Source organism: Anolis carolinensis, chromosome 5 (genome assembly GCF_035594765.1).
Source record: "Anolis carolinensis isolate JA03-04 chromosome 5, rAnoCar3.1.pri, whole genome shotgun sequence".
Taxonomy (NCBI): Eukaryota; Metazoa; Chordata; class Lepidosauria; order Squamata; family Dactyloidae; genus Anolis; species Anolis carolinensis.
In genome coordinates, this window is record NC_085845.1 from 154,918,103 (window position 1) to 154,937,113 (window position 19,011).

The 19,011-nt window shown below is 39.8% G+C and overlaps 1 protein-coding gene across 1 annotated transcript; it reads left to right on the plus strand.

Moving 5' to 3' along the window:
- Positions 1–1,901: 1,901 nt before the first annotated feature.
- LOC134299542 (uncharacterized) lies at positions 1,902–4,576 on the plus strand. Its single transcript, XM_062982626.1, has one exon. The coding sequence runs from the start codon at positions 2,034–2,036 to the stop codon at positions 4,542–4,544; it is 2,511 nt and encodes an 836-aa protein (XP_062838696.1). The 5' UTR covers positions 1,902–2,033; the 3' UTR covers positions 4,545–4,576.
- The last annotated feature ends 14,435 nt before the right edge of the window (positions 4,577–19,011 follow it).

A 19,011-nucleotide genomic window follows, 5' to 3' on the forward strand; every position in this document is an offset into this window, starting at 1 on the left:
TTTATGAAATTAAACAGAGCTTGAACTTACAGTAGGGTGAGGAGAGATAACAAGAAATCTGCTTGTGTGTACATTTAGATATCTGCATGAGTACATATGAGGTCTAGCACATCTCGGAGTGTCAATGTTTTTTTAAAAGTAAACTTCTACCGGATGACCCCCATCCATCATGCCAATTTCTAAAATCAGGCCTGTAGAGCTTCAAGAATTATTGGCCTGCTGTTACAATAATCAAGTATCTTTGCCATCCCACGACCTCATCAGACAGCTGCCAGAGGTGTTCTGCATTGTAGAGTGGTGTGGGGAACCCAGAGCCCCACGCCCCACATTGCCCAGCTCCAGCCAAGAGCAATCAGATGGGGAGAGGTGTGAACACATGTGGTATATGTGGCTTTGTCCCATGGATTGCAATGGCAACGCAGGTCCCTCCTGTGTTGGCTTGGCGGTGGCATGAGCCAGCTCCTCTCTCCTTCACCCATGGTGCTGAGCCAATGACATGTGATGGGAGCCAGCCGGCTTGGTAGGTGACCAGGGCTAAATTTGTGCGTGTTGCTGAATTTAGTCCCATGTGAAGAAGTCGCCAGATAAGGCATGTAGCTATCAAGAACAGGGATTTCCCATTATATCACGCTTTGCTTTTCCTAGAAAGCCTTTGCAGGCACTCATTTATTACTACATAGTTCCTGTGTGAATGTAATGTGTCCATTTCTTGATTCAATCTGCATTTGTTAGAATGGCCTGAACCAGGTTTACATAGGCCCTGCTCCACTGCCATATAATTCAGATTATCAAAGCAGATAATCCACATTATCTACTTTGAACTGGATTATCTGAGTCTACACTGTCATATAATCAATTTCAAAGCAGATAATCTGTATTTTATATGGCAGTGTATCAGGGGCCAAAGTCCCCTTGTATAAAATCCACATTGAACTGGATTATATGGCAGCACTTGGTATCTGAAAGGAGTTGGTTCAAGGACTCTTCACAGATACTAGATCCATGGATGCTCAAGTCCCATTATATATAATGGCATGATAGAATAGTGTCCCTTATATAAAAGGGCAAAATCAAGGTTTGTTTTTTGATTATTTTTTTTGAAGGGGAAATATCTTAAAGTTGTGGATGGTGGAATCCGTGGATACAGATTCTGTGAGTACGGAGGGCCAATTTTATGCAAGTCACCATGCAATTGTATCCCAAAAGAAAATGGTTGCCTGGGAAAACTATCATACAATAGGGACTGCCTGCTACCAATTCTGTAGTTAACGTTCCTGGTTAGACATCAGAAGAGCTGCAAGGGCAAGAACAAGCCATGAGAGTCAAGACAAAGATCCACCCAGAGGAAAGGTGTTCTTACCATACATCAAGGGAACTACTGACCGCATAGGGAAGCTGATGAAGAAGCACAACCTACAAACTATCTACAGACCCACGAAGAAAATCCAACAAATGCTACGGTCAGCGAAGGACAAGAGGGATCCTCTCTCTTCTGCAGGAGTCTACCGGATACCATGCAGCTGTGGACAAGTCTACATAGGGACCACCAAACGCAGCGCCCAAACAAGAGTCAAAGAACATGAAAGGCACTGCAGACTAATTCAACCAGAGAAATCAGCCATAGCAGAGCATTTGATGAACCAGCCTGGACACAGGATACTATTTGAGAACACAAAAATGCTGGACCATTCCAACAACTATCATGTCAGACTACACAGAGAAGCCATTGAAATCCACAAGCATGTGGACAACTTTAACAGAAAGGAAGAAACCATGAAAATGAACAAAATCTGGCTACCAGTATTACAAAACTCCAAAATCAAAACAGTAGATGGGAACCAACACAATGAAGGCTTGACTGAACAAAGGATGCCCCCAGGCAAGGGACAAAACATCTCCAATGCTAATTAGGGTGATTAACAGAAACATTAATGCTGGCTCCCAGTGACAAAGGACTCTTGCCACACCTTGGACACAGATATATATTCTTTCCTTTCCTTACTTAGTTTATCCATACCTCACAACCTCTGAGGATGCCTGCCATAGATGTGGGCGAAACGTCAGGAGAGAATGCTTCTGGAACATGGCCACACAGCCCGAAAGACATACAACAACCCTGTGATCCCGGCCATGAAAGCCTTCGACAACACATTGAACATCTCTACGGGGAGAAATTGTTCCAGGACACACGGAGATTGGAAAAACTAAGGACCAGGAAAGCACATCTGCTGTGCTCCCTGACCTTCCTTCTACGCTGCAGAGACACAGATACCATCCCACAATTTCTTGCAGCCAAAAGGACCTTCAAAACACCACAGGCTCATCGCATTTACAACCGCCTGGAACGCAACCTCTTGAGAGAGAGAATCCACACCATCCGTAAAGAACTCGCAAACACAGACAAAGAACTGCTGCACCTCCACATCAACATCAGCCAAAAGATGAATACCCAGGACTGGGATAAAATAGACAGCCTTACCTACAAGAAAATGGAGAAAGACATGGTTCTCCACACCAAGAGACAAAAACAAAAATTTGACAAATGCCGTAAGCAACAGCCAAAGCCAGAACTGGATAAATCACGGACCATTATCAACCTGACAGACAGACAACTCACTGAAGACCAAGTATCCATTCTAGAAAAAGGAGGAAATTTTGCAGTCACCACTACCAGGATCCCAGTAGAAAACATCATTGCCAATGTTGAATCAGCAATTTACCAGCTCCCTGAGGAAGAAGCAGAGGAAGTAAGAATGGAAACAGCAAGGATCCTGAGAAATGCAAAACTCCCCCCCAGCAACATAACGAGAAAAGAAAGACAGGCCATCAAAGATCTCAACTCAGATCCTGAAATCATCATTCTTCCAGCTGACAAGGGGAATGCCACAGTAATCATGGAAACAAAACAATACAAGGAAAAAATCAGACAACTTCTAGATCCCACAATTTACAAGAAACTGAAACAAGACCCCACTAACAAAATCACCAGAAAAACGAACACTCTAATCAAGAACTCCTCCATTAACTTTGACATACGCCAACAGCTGTGCAAATCAGAAGCCCTCCCACCCAGGCTTTACGGACTCCCCAAAATCCACAAGGACTCCATCCCACTCAGACCCATTGTAAGTGCCATTGGATCGCCGACTTACAACCTGGCAAAATTTCTGGCTACACAGCTACAAACCCACATTGGGCTCACTGCACATTATATCAAGGACTCTACACACTTTATAGAAAAGATCAGCAACCTCAATCTAAGCACCAAGGACATCCTGATCAGCTTTGATGTGGTGTCCCTTTTTACCAAAGTCCCAGTAGCTGACACCCTCACACTAATCAAACAAAACTTCCCAGAAGACATCACAGCCCTGTTTCACCATTGCCTCACCACTAGCTACTTTCAGTGGGACACTGGATTCTATGAACAGAAGGATGGAGTGGCCATGGGGAGCCCTCTCAGCCCAGTAGTAGCAAATTTCTATATGGAATACTTTGAAAAACAGGCCCTAGAAACAGCACCAAAAAAGCCAACTGTTTGGTTCAGATACGTAGATGACACCTTCACAATTTGGAGCCATGGAGAGGAAGAACTCAGCAAGTTCCTGGACCATCTTAACAGCATCCACCCAAACATCCAATTCACCATGGAAAAAGAAAAGGAAGGAAAACTGCCATTTCTAGATGTTCTGGTCATCCGCAAACCCAATCAACAATTGGGCCACACAGTTTACAGAAAACCTACACACACAGATAGATACCTTCATAAAAACTCCAACCATCACCCAAGTCAAAAAAGGAGCACAATCAAAGCCCTGACAGACCGTGCACAAAGAATCTGCGAACCTCACCTCCTCCAAGGTGAACTCAACCACCTAAACTGGGCTCTACAGGCCAATGGATACTCCACCACAGACATCAGAAGAGCTGCAAGGGCAAGAACAAGCCATGAGAGTCAAGACAAAGATCCACCCAGAGGAAAGGTGTTCTTACCATACATCAAGGGAACTACTGACCGCATAGGGAAGCTGATGAAGAAGCACAACCTACAAACTATCTACAGACCCACGAAGAAAATCCAACAAATGCTACGGTCAGCGAAGGACAAGAGGGATCCTCTCTCTTCTGCAGGAGTCTACCGGATACCATGCAGCTGTGGACAAGTCTACATAGGGACCACCAAACGCAGCGCCCAAACAAGAGTCAAAGAACATGAAAGGCACTGCAGACTAATTCAACCAGAGAAATCAGCCATAGCAGAGCATTTGATGAACCAGCCTGGACACAGGATACTATTTGAGAACACAAAAATGCTGGACCATTCCAACAACTATCATGTCAGACTACACAGAGAAGCCATTGAAATCCACAAGCATGTGGACAACTTTAACAGAAAGGAAGAAACCATGAAAATGAACAAAATCTGGCTACCAGTATTACAAAACTCCAAAATCAAAACAGTAGATGGGAACCAACACAATGAAGGCTTGACTGAACAAAGGATGCCCCCAGGCAAGGGACAAAACATCTCCAATGCTAATTAGGGTGATTAACAGAAACATTAATGCTGGCTCCCAGTGACAAAGGACTCTTGCCACACCTTGGACACAGATATATATTCTTTCCTTTCCTTACTTAGTTTATCCATACCTCACAACCTCTGAGGATGCCTGCCATAGATGTGGGCGAAACGTCAGGAGAGAATGCTTCTGGAACATGGCCACACAGCCCGAAAGACATACAACAACCCTTTTGACTATATGGTTTTTGAAATCCCACAACTGTCTTTTGACATAAATGCTCAGGTATTTTATAAACAGAAATAAGAACAGTCTGAAATAGGTCATTGAACAAATGCACTCAGCAGTTCCCAGGGGTAAATAAATAACCCTACCCACCTAATCGTCTAAAATGGTCTTGCTAAAAGCCTTCCTCTAGGGCCTGCAGAGACACTAAACAATGGGTTTTGTTTGTATCTTTAAAAATTCCTCTTTCTAACCTTTAGCCAAAGGGAGAGATAGATGTTTTGTTTGGTTTTGTTTGTTGCATTAGATTAGAAACCAACTTTGAAGATGAATCTGTAAAGAATAAAATCCATTTATTTATTTAATTTCTATCTTGTCTTTCTCCTAATATGGGATTCAAGACAGATTACAACATTTTAAAAGTACCATACAGTTTTTTTAAAAAAAGCTTAATACAAAAGTTAAAACATAGTCAAGCTAAATTTCTATTGCAAAAATACAAATTACACTTTAAAAATATTAAAAACAAGTTAGAATAAACATTAAAATATGCATAAAATACTGTATGATAAAATAAATTTTAAAAAAACTATAATCCCCATTAAAAGCTAAAATCCAAAACGCTTCCTTAAATAAAAAGATCTGCAGCAGAGAGTGAGTGGGCTCCTTGCTCTTGTTGCTCACCTAATCCCTTCCTGGGCTGGATCCACATTAGTTAACTAAATTAATCCTTATCTTGATGCTCATGTTGTTCTACGTTTTGGAAGCAAAAACATTTTCTTAAAATGCCTGAGGGTTTTAAATATATACTTTTTAGTCTGCATTTTTTTAGGGAAGCTCACTGTTTTAGCAGCAATTCAGGATCAGGGTGGAATGGGGTTGGGTAGGGTGATTGGTGGGTGGGACAGTTTGATGGGTAGTTATCTAGGTCTGGCAGGTGTGGTCTTACCATTTTATAAAATGTTCATTTTCAAATGTGTAAGTCTGTGCTTACTGGGGGAGGGGGGTGTTGCATTTTTGAATATTTATTATTTTATTATATGTCTATCACTGGGTGGGGTGTTTATGATCAACAGTGCTCATGATCAGTTATCTGGTCCCACACATCCCTAGTGATGCAAGCATACATCCACTAAAGCTACTGCCATAGGAGCTACCAGCAGCAGGTCCTTACCTCTTCATCCGCCACTGTCATTCTGCTCACCCATCCCATCTCTCTCCTCATCCTATCTCCCCATCCTACTCCCTCTGTCCACCCTAGAGTCCTATGCATCATTTACCAATGTGTGTGTCTGGATATATTTAAAGTTCCCTGGCACACTCCTAAGTACACTCTTGGAGTACAAAGGAGATTAGACAAAGTTCATCCAATGGAACTAAAAGGTGCGTAGTAAGATCAGTCGTGGTGGTGGGGTTAATAGCTTCATACATGTCAGAATGAAAAAAACAGCAGCCACTGAAAGTTATGTGTCCCAAAATGATTTGATACAGTTAACAGTGAACAAGTGGATCTCTAAGATCAAATGTAAAATGTGCTCACCTTTGTACTGTAATAATTAAAGCTCCATAAATGTGCTATTTTGTTTTACTTTTGCTATCTTATATCTGTGAAAGGGAAATTAAAATAGCTTCTATAATTAGAAATATGATAGTATTTTAAACATATTAAACATATAGAATACAGCACAGAGAATTCATTGCATTAGATATGCTGCCATCTGCTGGAAACTGAGTATTTCAAACAATCTCCAAAAGGGAAATAGAAACACTGCTACAGTAGAGTCTCACTTATCCAACATAAACGGGCCAGCAGAACGTTGGATAAGTGAAAATGTTGGATAATAAGGAGGGATTAAGGAAAAGCCTATTAAACATTAAAGTACATTATGATTTTACAAATTAAGCAACAAAACATCATGTTTTACATCAAATCAACAGAAAAAGCAGTTCATTACACGGTAACGTAATGTAGTAATTACTGTATTTACGAATTTAGCACCAAAATATCGCAATGTATTGAAAACATTGACTACAAAAACATTGACTGACAAAAACATTGTGTTGGATAATACAGAACATTGGATAAGTGAAGGTTGGATAAGCGAGACTCTACTGTATTCTAAATTTCCATTTTGTGAATTTGTATACTTGTAAAGTTGATCATGCTGGTGCCAAATTTTGTGAAATCCTTGTCTTATTTGGCACGTGCAGCCTCCATCTAGTGACTATCCACAGCCTAAAAAGAGAAAAAGTACTGACACAGAACCCTATTTTCACATAGTGTATTCCGCACAAAAATACTGCCCTTTGCATCAGAAATATGTCTTCTGTGCCATTTTTTTCACATCAAAACTACATGTATCTTGATGAAAAATTTCCTGCCTGAATTCCTAAACTACACATTATGCTAATACGCATAGAAACTTTCATTTCCTTGCAAACCTGGGGGGGAAATATGGAGATTAGTATGTAGGAATGAAATAAGCAAATATTTAGATCCCCAACAGTATATTTAGCTTATATATCTCAGAATAACGGCATTGTTGTTTTACAACAAGGCAAAGTGCCTATCGACTTATGTGAAATATTCCCTGAAGACTTGAAACTATTTTTATATTTTGCATGTTCTTGCCTCTGAACACGTAAATGGTTCCAACCTTGGGCTCTACATCTGCTAGAGAACTTTGCTGTGGAATGACAATGAGAAAAGTTACTAAGCACTGTGTCATTTGTTTATTGCTGAATCACCTTCAGCTAACAATGATGGACCTTCCCCTGACCGGAGATAATAATCAAGTGTGTCTAAAATGCTAGGTAGATGGCCTTCTATTATCTTCCTTGCGCAGCTCCCAGTTTCTTCTGAGGAGTTGTTCTCACCGCAGCCCTGCAGCAGATGAACTACATGATTAAAGGATAACCTTGAAGGTGTAAAAGTGAAATAGGAGACATTTATCAAAATAAGATTTGACACTTTTGAATACCTGGGCAGAAGGAAAGACACAGGATAAATAAAAAAATGTGTGTGCTTGCTTTTAAACATCAGCATAGGTCACATTTTGATTGTTGGTTGTTCCTGTGGTGATTCTAGCTATTATTTAGGCTGCGGTTCTTGAAATACGTACTCTTATCTGCCCTGTCATTTTGCAGAGGTAAAGTGGCAGGTACTGCTAACCAGAATATATGTTCTACTTCGGCTTTAAATACAATGCCACAAGGATCACGCCAGACACTTACCTCCACCTCCATCTTATCAGCAATGTTTAAAGAAGACACATGTCACAAGCAGCCAATGCCAATGAAGGTGAAAGACTGGATAGGGAGAAGAAGGAATAATGATGCCAAGGATGACAGCCATTTAGTGACATATATAGGCATAGCTGAAACTTTTGGTTACGATGGATGTAAAAATTCCTCACTACCATGGACTACAACTGTCTCCCTAAGCCACCAACCTGTTGTCTGACTGGGACATTCAGTGGCCAGGAGAAACAAGGAGCACGCAGGATATCCAGCATCCAATTCTATATCTACAGCCACCACCCCTTGGGGTAGCTCTCCAAAGGTCTTGAGGACAAAGCCTTTTTGCTGCCAGCTGCAAGACCATAGCTGGCAAGATGGATGGATGGATATTCCTTAACCTTCCCTGGCTACTGAACAGCTGTGGAAAATTTGGGGGGGGGGGGCACCCAGCCAGAAAACAGGTAGGTCAAAATGAGTGGGGAAACAAGTATATCTGTTTGTTTTCCTTCACTCATGATCCATCACTGCTTTGGAGGATCATGGCCCAGACGTTTATTTTAGTACTTGTATTAGTTATATGGAGCCCCTGGCGGCGCAGTAGATTAAACCACTGAGTTGCTGAACCTGCTGACCAAAAGATCAGTGGTTTGAATCCAGGGAGTGGGGTGAGCTCCCACTGTTAGCCCCAGCTTCTGTCAACCTAGCAATTAAAAAACATACAAATGTGAGTAGATCAATAGGTACTGCTCTGGCGGGAAGGTAATGACATTCCATGCAGTCATGCTGGCCACATGTCCTTGAAGGTATCTATGGACAACACCGGCTCTTCGACTTAGAAATGGAGATGAGCACCAACCCACAAAGTCAGACACAACTAGATTTAATGTCGGGGGGGGGGGGGGGAACCTTTACCTTTACTATTAGTTATATATGCAAACATTTTTGTACTGTTTTAATGGCCCCCATATCTTTTTGCATTGCTGCAAAATTACATAATAAATCAAAACATACAAAAATAGAACAGGTATGCCAGTTGAATTGGCTGAACAAGTTAAACCAGTTCTTAAAAATCAGTTGAGAATTTAAAGTGGAATAGATGTGCTGTATCAGTGCTTGAATAGCAATACAATACAAGCATAAATGCCTTTGATGGAAGAAATCTTCTCTAGATAGAACTAACAGTAGAAGTGTCCGGGGGGGGGGGGGGGAGCTATCTACGCTGATCATTTAGGATCGTGTGGGGTCGAATCAGCCTGCAAGCATCTGCAAAATGAATGCAGGCTGATCCAATTTAACTCAGGGAAAGCAACTCAACATGGCTGCGCCCTGGTTAACAAACATAGGGGAAAGCAAAATCCTTCACTAGGATTCAGACTTGCCCCTGCTTTCAAGAAGTGCAAACACCCACTGCCGATTTCTATGCAGAATTGGTGGTGGGTGTCCTGACAGCCATCCTACGCTTGCTGGGCTCATGTGAAATGACTGTCCTCTCCTGTCAGTGTCTCAGCCATTTTTAAGTGGCCATTTTTAAGTGGAAATGCAAGCATTCGTTGCTATTTACAAATTATTCTTCTCAAGCCAAATGCATGCAAAAGAAGGCAATCTTTCGCAGATGTATATAATTTGTTCATTGAAAGAACAAAGCAGGGGAAACCCACACTTGTTTTTGAATATTCACATATGATTTGTATGGCATTGAAACAGAAATTACTAAATGCAGAGGAAATGTTTATATGATGTGAACAATCTGAGATGTCACATCCTGTCAGTATATATTGTACTCTTAATGTTCTGCATGAATGCAAATTAAAATAAATTTCTCAGAACAGCAGCAATTGTAACAAGCAAGCTGAAGCAATTTTAACTATTGTCACCAATTTGTTGCCTCATAACTTCTTAGCGTTTACCTTCAACTTTCTCTATAACTTAATTTGTTCTATGAGCACCACATAGCATATCTTTTTTATGGACATCCAACAAGACATATTTCTGGCCACATTAACCATGCTAAGCATTCCTGGATAAATATCTACATGGCCAAACTTACCAAGATAATCCAGGTAGAAATTGTATACATATAAGAACAAGCCTCCACTAAGATATACTAAACAATAGGTATTACGTATTTCATAGCCCACTTCATCCAAAAAGGCACTAAAAGCAAATAACAATGCTGAAATATAGGATAAAAAGCTTAATAATGATTAACACATAACACAAAAATCAGTTTGATTTAAAAAAACAGTTTTACATGAAAAAAGCAGACAAAGACAATCAAATGTCCTTCAGTAAGAAAACACTTATATACTAAAGTCCAGTCTCAGAAAATGGACTTGGTTGCTACCAGTAGGACAGCAACTAAGGAGCCAAACAAAACTAGTATATAGATCCTATATGTAAATTGTATGCCTTATTCAAATAAAGTGCAAATTTCTTTTTTCAGCTCCTTAGGATGAGGAACAGAACCTGATGTATCATACAAAACATGAGGAAAGGAATGAGGAAGTACAGCCACTAGTGGACAGTGAAGCAACAGCTCCCCCTGTGGCCGGAATCGTGAAGCTGGAAAAAAAATGTTAAATGCCTCTGTGTCTGTCTATAGATGTTGTTTGTCTGTTGGCATTGAATGTTTGCCATATATGTGTTCATTGTAATCCGCCCTGAGTCCCCTTCGGGGTAGGAAGGGCGGAATATAAATACTGTAAATAAATAAATGTATAAATCTAGAAATTTTAGTTAAAAGTACAAGCCAAAACCGTATGGGTCTATTTATCCACAGGTAAATTACGCACTCTATCTTAGCTCTTAGTAAAAGGGAAAGTATTCAGTTTTTTGGGTAGAAGGGCAAAAGACAAGAATTTAATCTGTTCTCGGAGAACCTAAAAGAAGCATTGTGTGATGCCTCATGGGCCTTGTAGTCCTGTTCCTAGTGCCATCGAGGCAGATGAAGACGAAAACATGGGGTTTTCGCCGGTTCAACAAGAGCCGGAGTCTTTTCACCTGCCGGATGTTGATGTTTGTACCCAAGAATTCAGTAAAACAGACCTTGGGCATTCCTCGCCTCCGTTACCTAGGAGAGAATCCTATTGTGCTGACAGAGGAGTCAGGGAACAGAATCGCAGGAGTTTACGGATTGCAGCCAAACAACAGGCTGATTAGACCTGCTTCCCTTGGGAAATTCTAAGGAGTCTTGCATCTGGACAAAGTTGGGTTTCGCTTCCCATTCTCTAGGGAAAGAGGTTGTTGGCGGGAAAACGAGACCCAATATAGGTGCCTGACGCGGGAGAATCTTTGCGGAGTCAACAGAGCTGCTCGTGTGTGGACTTCGTAACCCCAGTTCCTTGCTTCCCGGATCAAGAATTCAAGTACTGCCTTGCCTTGCTGTTAACCACAGACCTTGTTCCAAGATTCACTGTTTGCCTTGTTCCTAGTCACCGACCTTGTTAAAGAACCAAGATTATTTCCAGCCTTGTTGTCAAGTTTCCTTGGACTCCTAAGACTCTGGCATTTCCCCACACTATTGCTTGGCAATAGTGTGTGTTTCGGTATTGGATTTAAACTTTGAACTCAAATATCGTTTGTTGGACAATACATTTTTGGACTATATTTGACTTTATTTGAAAGGTCTGCTTCTGAACTATATTCTTCACTTGTTTTTATTACTTTTATACATTTCCTTAATAAAGATATTAGATAGAGATTGGCCTCCGTGTATGGTTCTTGGTGCCCTGCTGCCAGGGGTCTGACACATTGACCCCGTCATCTTTCTCTACCGTAGCACCACTTTTGGCCTTTTTGTGTGCCTGAATGGGGAAATGGCAGTGACAGCAACTTCGGATCCTAGCCCCTAAGGCGGCACTGGCACTTTCCCCTCCCTGTGGAATGACACTTGACTTATCCATATCAAAATTCATAATTTTGGGCCCAAGCCCTGCCCTCAATGTATACAGAAGGTTGATTTAGGACCTCATCAGATTGAGGTCCTCAAGCCAGGCATCAGCAGGGGGATTCACTGGACAGCATGGTAAACCTGTGGGGCAGAGGGGAAAGCCATCACCCATGCCCTGCATCACCTTCATCACTGATTTCCCCATTACATGAGGGAAAGCATCAGCACCCAGCTTCCCCCCATGCTGGTCCCATTCTAACTAATAAGAACAAGGGAAGCCTCCTGTGTTCTCTGGGCTCCATCCTAGGATGCTTCCAGGACAGAGTCACACTGGAAGTAGCCCTGTGTCATGTGATGGGCTCAGTCCTGGCTCCATCCTGGAAGTGTCCTAGTACAGAGCCCAAGGCTATCTGATGAAGTCCTTATACACAAGTATATAAGGTAGTCCTTCCTCCCACCAAGTGGGCCACTAGAGTAATGGTCAACTTTTTTTGTATAATTATGCACAGCCTTGGTTAGTGCATTTAAACAGTTCATTCAGGGCCATTGTGTGAACGTGTGATTATAGCTGATGGGGACAGTCTGCCAGCTTCACAAGAATCACCACAAACTATATTCAGCATCACTCTTCATAATCATAGATGAGGTTTGTCTCCGTGAGCATACACCATAACATACTCAAGACAGCTGATATGGATGAAAAATGTATGGCATCAACTCTTTGTCAACTTCCATTACATTCCAAGGCCTTTTGAATGGGTCTGAGGTGACATTTATCTATTTCTGTGCCAACTTCTTAATAAGGTTATTTTCATTCTGCTAATAGAACATCCCTTTGAACCAGCTCTCCTCGGGTTCTCCTTGTGAATTCAACGTTTAATTTGATTTCTATTTCAGTTACCCAAGGTGCTTGTTTTCTTCTTGTTAATCAATCATGCTTCTTTTTATATATTTGTTTGTGTACTTCATCAGAAAGGGATTTCTATTAACACAGATTGAGTTGGTGCTTCTTATCTTGCTCAATATCTAATTCTCAATAGGCAGCCTATTATACACCCACCCCACCACAAAGTCAAGCAACACATAACAAAGTCACATAACAAACTAAAATAACCATGTGCTTATGACATCTAAACTATCCAAGAAGCAAATCTTGGAATTGGAGTAGCTAAATCACTGTGAATGTCTACTATATTCAGGTGAAATGAACAAAGGCAAATCCTCTATTAAAAATCATATATTATGTAAGGGGTCAAAGAATAACATTGTTACAATCATTATGCAATTATATACGTGAAGAGCTGAACAGAGAATGGAGGAAAGGACCATATTTTCCTATATGAGCCTTTTCTTGGACCACAGTCTTCAGTATTATATTAGCTGGCAATGAGAGAGTTTTCTTGGTGGCCACTCGCAAGATATGAAATTTCTTGACTCCAAAACAAAATACTTGTTTTTTCAGACAGGTTTTTACCTAGTGACCATTTGATGACAAAGTGGCTATTTATTATGTGGTTATTTTTTCTTCCTTATTAATATGTTTTATATTGTTTTAGATTATGGCCAAGCTGGACTATGGCCAAGGCTGGATGGGCCTTGTGGTCTCTTCCAGTTCTATCATTCTATGATTCTGCATGGTCAGAGATAACTACAATATCAGAGCTCCATTGTCATACTAATATGGTTTCACTTAGGCCAATTTAGAACAAGGTTTGTGTGTCTTAGTTTTGGAATTAAACTTTGCAAAAAAAAACCAAGCCTACACTGTGAAGGTTACACCTAGCACACCACATAAGGGTTCAAGGCTTCCAGGTAGCTATGAGCAAGGACTGGGTTGTTTCCATGAAAATAGTTCATAGAAGGCAACATTTGATCTGGAATGATATCTTAAACATCTAGCTAAGACTGTTTTAAATCACTAGAATATGTAAAACTTGCCATATCTTTCCGTGCTCTTTCTTATTAATAAATGTCAACTATGCATCCAACATTTTTGCCCAAGTCAGCATATATTAACCTATTGATTCCAACTCTTGTTCTTTCTGTATTAAAATGTTCATATTTTAGAAATAGTCATTGTCCCCTTATCACATCTCTCACCCCACTGATCACCAGGGTTGATAAGGCTGATCAGACTGGCCAGGTTGGTGTCCCCTTCCTCCCCCACCACTCCATGTGCCTTCCTCCCTGCAGCAACATTCAAACCACTACACCATACAGTATTACCAGGAGATGTTTATTATGGCATTAAGAAAGATTAAAGAAGGTGAGAAAAATGGGATTTTAACCTGTTTATAGGAATTAAATTCTTGAAAAGATTTTCATGAAGAATATGAAAGTGCAAGGCAGTAAAAATGTATTTCTCATATGACGAGATAAAAAGTTTGAATGATACTAAACTGGAGATACTTAGAAGTTTAAGTAACTGAAAAGCATGTGAAAATTCAAACTACTTTCACATGCTTTTCAGTTGCTTAAGCTTCCAAGTTTCTTCTCAGACTCTCATTAACAAGGGATCAATTCCACTTTGGCTTTTGCTTAGGCATCGACCATCTCATTTCTAGAGGTATGATGACTCATCTAGCTACAGTAAGAGCACCTGTCAATTATATTTCATTATTCGTAAAGCTGAGCTGCATTTGACATCAATTAGTGACACTCAACAGTTGTTTGACACCAGAGAGCTCACCAGCAGCTCAAGTAAACTTCTTGAGGAAAGTATAAATGGAACTGGGGTGCACAGAGTTTTTTAAGGTTGAGTAGCATGGCATTTCATTTTACTTTACTTTTGCACCCAGTCTTTCTCCTGGTGTGGGATTAAAAGCATTTTACATAAGAGTTAGAAATCTATAATAAAACAAGTTATGAGATTAAAATTGCACTCAGTTAAAAACTGTTTAAAAGCATTTAAAACATATACTGTACTTGATGCTATTAAAAACCCTTGTATAAGAACCACATAACCAAAAACCTGTCTTAATTTAAGTAAAGGACGCTTGCCAGCCCCAGTGAACAATCTGGTTTCCACATTTTGGAATCAATATTTGGGAACCAATCTGAATATTTTCCAAAGACAGTCCAGAATACATTACATTATAGAAAGCCAAATGGGATATAATCGAGACAAGTTACTTTAGCCAAATGAGACAAACAGAGGCACATCTGGTTCAGTAATATTAAATGTAAGTATTCATTTTAGCTGTAAGACAATGGTCTACTGCAGCAATTAATGTTTGACTATAGAGATCAAGGCTAGAAAATTCTTAAATAGAAAGAATAGAGAGCAGTGATTCTCAACCTGTGGATCCTCAGGTGTTTTGGCCTACAACCTCCTGAAATCCCAGCCAGTTTACCAGGTGTTAGGATTTCTGGGAGTTGAAGGCCAAAACATCTGGGGACCCACAGGTTGAAAACCACTGCTATAGAGCATATGCAGCATGCAGTATATTTCTCTACAATTGAATTCCTGTATGCATTCTGCCTCCTCACTCCTTATAAAAAAAGTATGATTTTACAAAGAACAGTTAATAGAATCTGTTGATTCAAAGGGATTGCTTTTGTGCAATGTTTTTAAAGAAATACTTCCTTTAAAATGTCTTTCTTTTCTTCATTTTTCTGTAAGATAGCCATTTATCCCAGGAAGGTTAGGTTGTAGTTTTAAATAGCTCTAAGCTCTAAGCTTCAACCTTATCAAAACACTCAAAGTAAGTGTTATACTTTACACAGTAGCTATAGGAAGAAAGTGTAAAAAGAACAAACCACTACAAAGTAAGGAGAAAGAATCAAAGCCTGAAAGAAATTGTTGGAAGGGGAGGACTGAGTAAAATCTACCACTTAATTGTACAAATATCCAGCAGTGAGTAATAAGGATTACTAAGGACTTCTAAAAGACTTACTTCTGAGTACAGTGTTCCCTCACTAGTTCGCAGTTCACTTTTCACAGATTCGCTGTTTTGTGGTTTTTCAATAAACTCTAAAAGAGTTGTAAAAAATTGTAAAATTACAAATTACAGCCTAAGGAAGGGAGGAAAGAGAAGCCAAAGGGAGAGAAAAGAAGACCAAGCGGCAACGGGAGGAGGAGGCGCTTTATCAACACACAGTTGGTTGATAAAGACTTAAAATAGTGTATAACTACTAAAATAATGTATAAATATTTAAATAAATATAGTGTCCCTACTTTGCGGATTTTCACTGATTGCGGGTGGTCCTGGAACCTAACCCCCACAATAAGTAAGGGAACACTGTAAACACAAGGACAGCTTAAAATAGCTGAATGAAACTTTTGGCTCAAAGCTAAAAAAAATTCAGCCTCATCATCCCCTCAAAGGATGGGATACACTGAATCAGGAAATGAGTGAAAAGCAGAATAGATGGGGAAATGAACAAGAAGAAAAAAGAGGGAGGAGAATACTAGTTTTTCAGGCTGAAAGGATCTGGGTCACAACTACTTGAAAGCTAAGCAAACAAATCATTCATCTCTTTCCTTTTCGTAACTGGATTACATTCTTACCCATTTCTCCTTTCCATTCTTTTTAATTGTTCCAGTTTGCTGATTTCCAAAACCTTCTCTATGCAAGATAGCACTGGTTCACCAAGCAGGATAGCCTACGTAGCTACAGAACCATCTGATGCATACCGTTCAGCCCTAATCCTTCATTGCATCAAAACTTATTTTACTTAACACGGCAGACGAATAATCATGCACATTAATGAATTCTAATATTTTAAGCTTGTCAAGCTCATTAAAACATGAAGATTGACTTCTGTATTAATCAAGCAATTTGGTGAATTAAGTCACATCATTGCAAAAGCCCAGTAAGTTGCTAGTTTAATATATATTTATATAGCACCATCAAGTGCATGGTGCTTTACCAGTAAACAACCAAAAACAGTTGGCCCTGCCAAAGGTATACAATCTAATATATTTGTGTGTTGTGAGAGTGAGAGATAATAAAATATATTAAGCTATACAATTCAATACAAATAAAATACAAGGTAAAGCAAAGTAGCCAATACATATGATCAAAATAATACAGGGTTGTAAATCAATATTAAACAAAACAAAAAATCCAAAAGTTATGGAAGTTTTGAATTGAAATTTAAGAATATCAAGGGAGGGATTAGTCTTCCTGTGTTAATTTTTAAATCTCAAGAAAGTAATTCCAAGGGTATGGAGCAGCAAGTAAAAAAAGGACAAAACAGAGCCGTCATAAAACCTGTCATAAAACGTTCACCCCAACAAACTAGCAAACAACTAATATTTTGTGCCATGTAATTCTCCAGTTACCTTGGGACAGACCTCTGGGTGCAATCAATCAAATATAAATAAAATTATTACCTGGCACAGAAAGCAATTACAGTAGAGTCTCACTTATCCAACATAAACGGGCTGGCAGAACGTTGGATAAGCAAATATGTTGGATAATAAGGAGGGATTAAGGAAAAGCCTATTAAACATCAAATTAGGTTATGATTTTACAAATTAAGCACCAAAACATTGTGTTATACAACAAATTTGACAGAAAAAGTAGTTCAATATGCAGTAATGCTAAGTAGTAATTACTGTATTTACAAATTTAGCACCAAAATATCACAATGTATTGAAAACATTGACTACAAAAATGCTTTGGATAATCCAGAACGTTGGATAAGCGAGTGTTGGATAAGTGAGACTCTACTGTAGCTCTTTAGGTCATATGTTGTAGACTAGTTATTCTCAACCTGGGGTCCCCAGATGTTTTTGGTTTTCAACTCCCAGAAATCCTGACAGCTGGTAAACTGGCTGGGATTTCAGGGAGTTGTAGGCCAAAAACATCTGAGGACCCCAGGTTGAGAACCACTGTTGGAGACAAAGGTGTGCTAGCTGTTCAGGTGAGTTTTATATAAAATTAAAAATCTTTTCTGTTTTGGGGGTTTTTTGTGTTGGTGGTTTTTGCTTTGCTCTTACTCTTAATTTTGTCTTTTTGTCTTTCCTTATTGTGAAAGTGTATTTTTCCTGTTTGTTTAAATAATATTATTTTTAAAAACATTGTTCTTCCTTGAAGGCAACTTTAATCATTTCATCTTTTTAATAATTCCAATTAGGGTTTAATAAAACCCTAATTGGAGGTCAGCTGTGACCAGCAGTGCTGCGGAGTTCGAAGAGGCACGAATGGAGAGCTTAAGGGAGAAACATGCCAAGAGGAAGGCCTGTCAAGCCAACCCTGACCGAGACCGCCTTCCACCTGGAAACCGATGTCCTCACTGCGGGAGAACATGCAGATCAAGAATAGGTCTCTTCAGCCACCCAAGAACCCACCCCCAAGACACCAAAGATGGAAGACAATCCTCCTCGAACTACGAGGGATCGCCTAAGTAAGTAAGTAATTCCTCAGTGTACTGCTTCCGTCAACTTTTTTTGTCCTGATCACATTATGTATCACCTTTTGATCATATAGCATCTGTATTCTTAGTTCGAATTCTTCTGCCCTGCATTGCCAATGAAGTCATCATGTTCCACACTAATTAAGGAAATCGTCCACCATCTTCCTGATGCTAACTTGTTTTACTCCATCAGAACCTGCATTTGTGGATCATAATTATACATAAGAAATAGTTATGAATATAAAACCATTTGCACATATCAGAAGCATTATGCCTCTGTTTACCAGTTGCTGAGAATGGTGAGATGGAAGCTGCAATTGCATGCATGTTTGGATGGGCTTCCCATAGGCAAATAATAAGTCATTACGGACTAGGTCCTTTGGTCTGATCCAACAGAGCTGCTCTTACATTCTTATTTGACACAATAAATGAAAATGTACATTAGAAATAAATATTCACATTCAGTATAGTTCTGTGGTCTTAATACAATATGGCTTCCTCTTAGTGAACTGTTGGGGAGCACAAAATTGGCTCTCCTAAAAGTTTGGAACATTTCATCATTGAGACGGAGAATCAATGGAGAGATGTCAGAGCCAATGTTTTATGCCATTGAACTCTTTAGATGCTTCGGAAGAAGAATTTTTTGTACAACCAAATACATAGCACTCTTGCCTGGCAGATACCAATTAGCTATGTATCTTTATTAGTACGTTGTTGTGATGTCACCAGCATTCATCGGAGCTATATTTGGCTCAAGGGTAGCATTATCTCACC

What these genes read in the sequence shown, in the direction of transcription:
- LOC134299542 (XM_062982626.1), top strand. Translation starts at nt 2,034, where the DNA reads ATGCCTGCCATAGATGTGGGCGAAACGTCAGGAGAGAATGCTTCTGGA.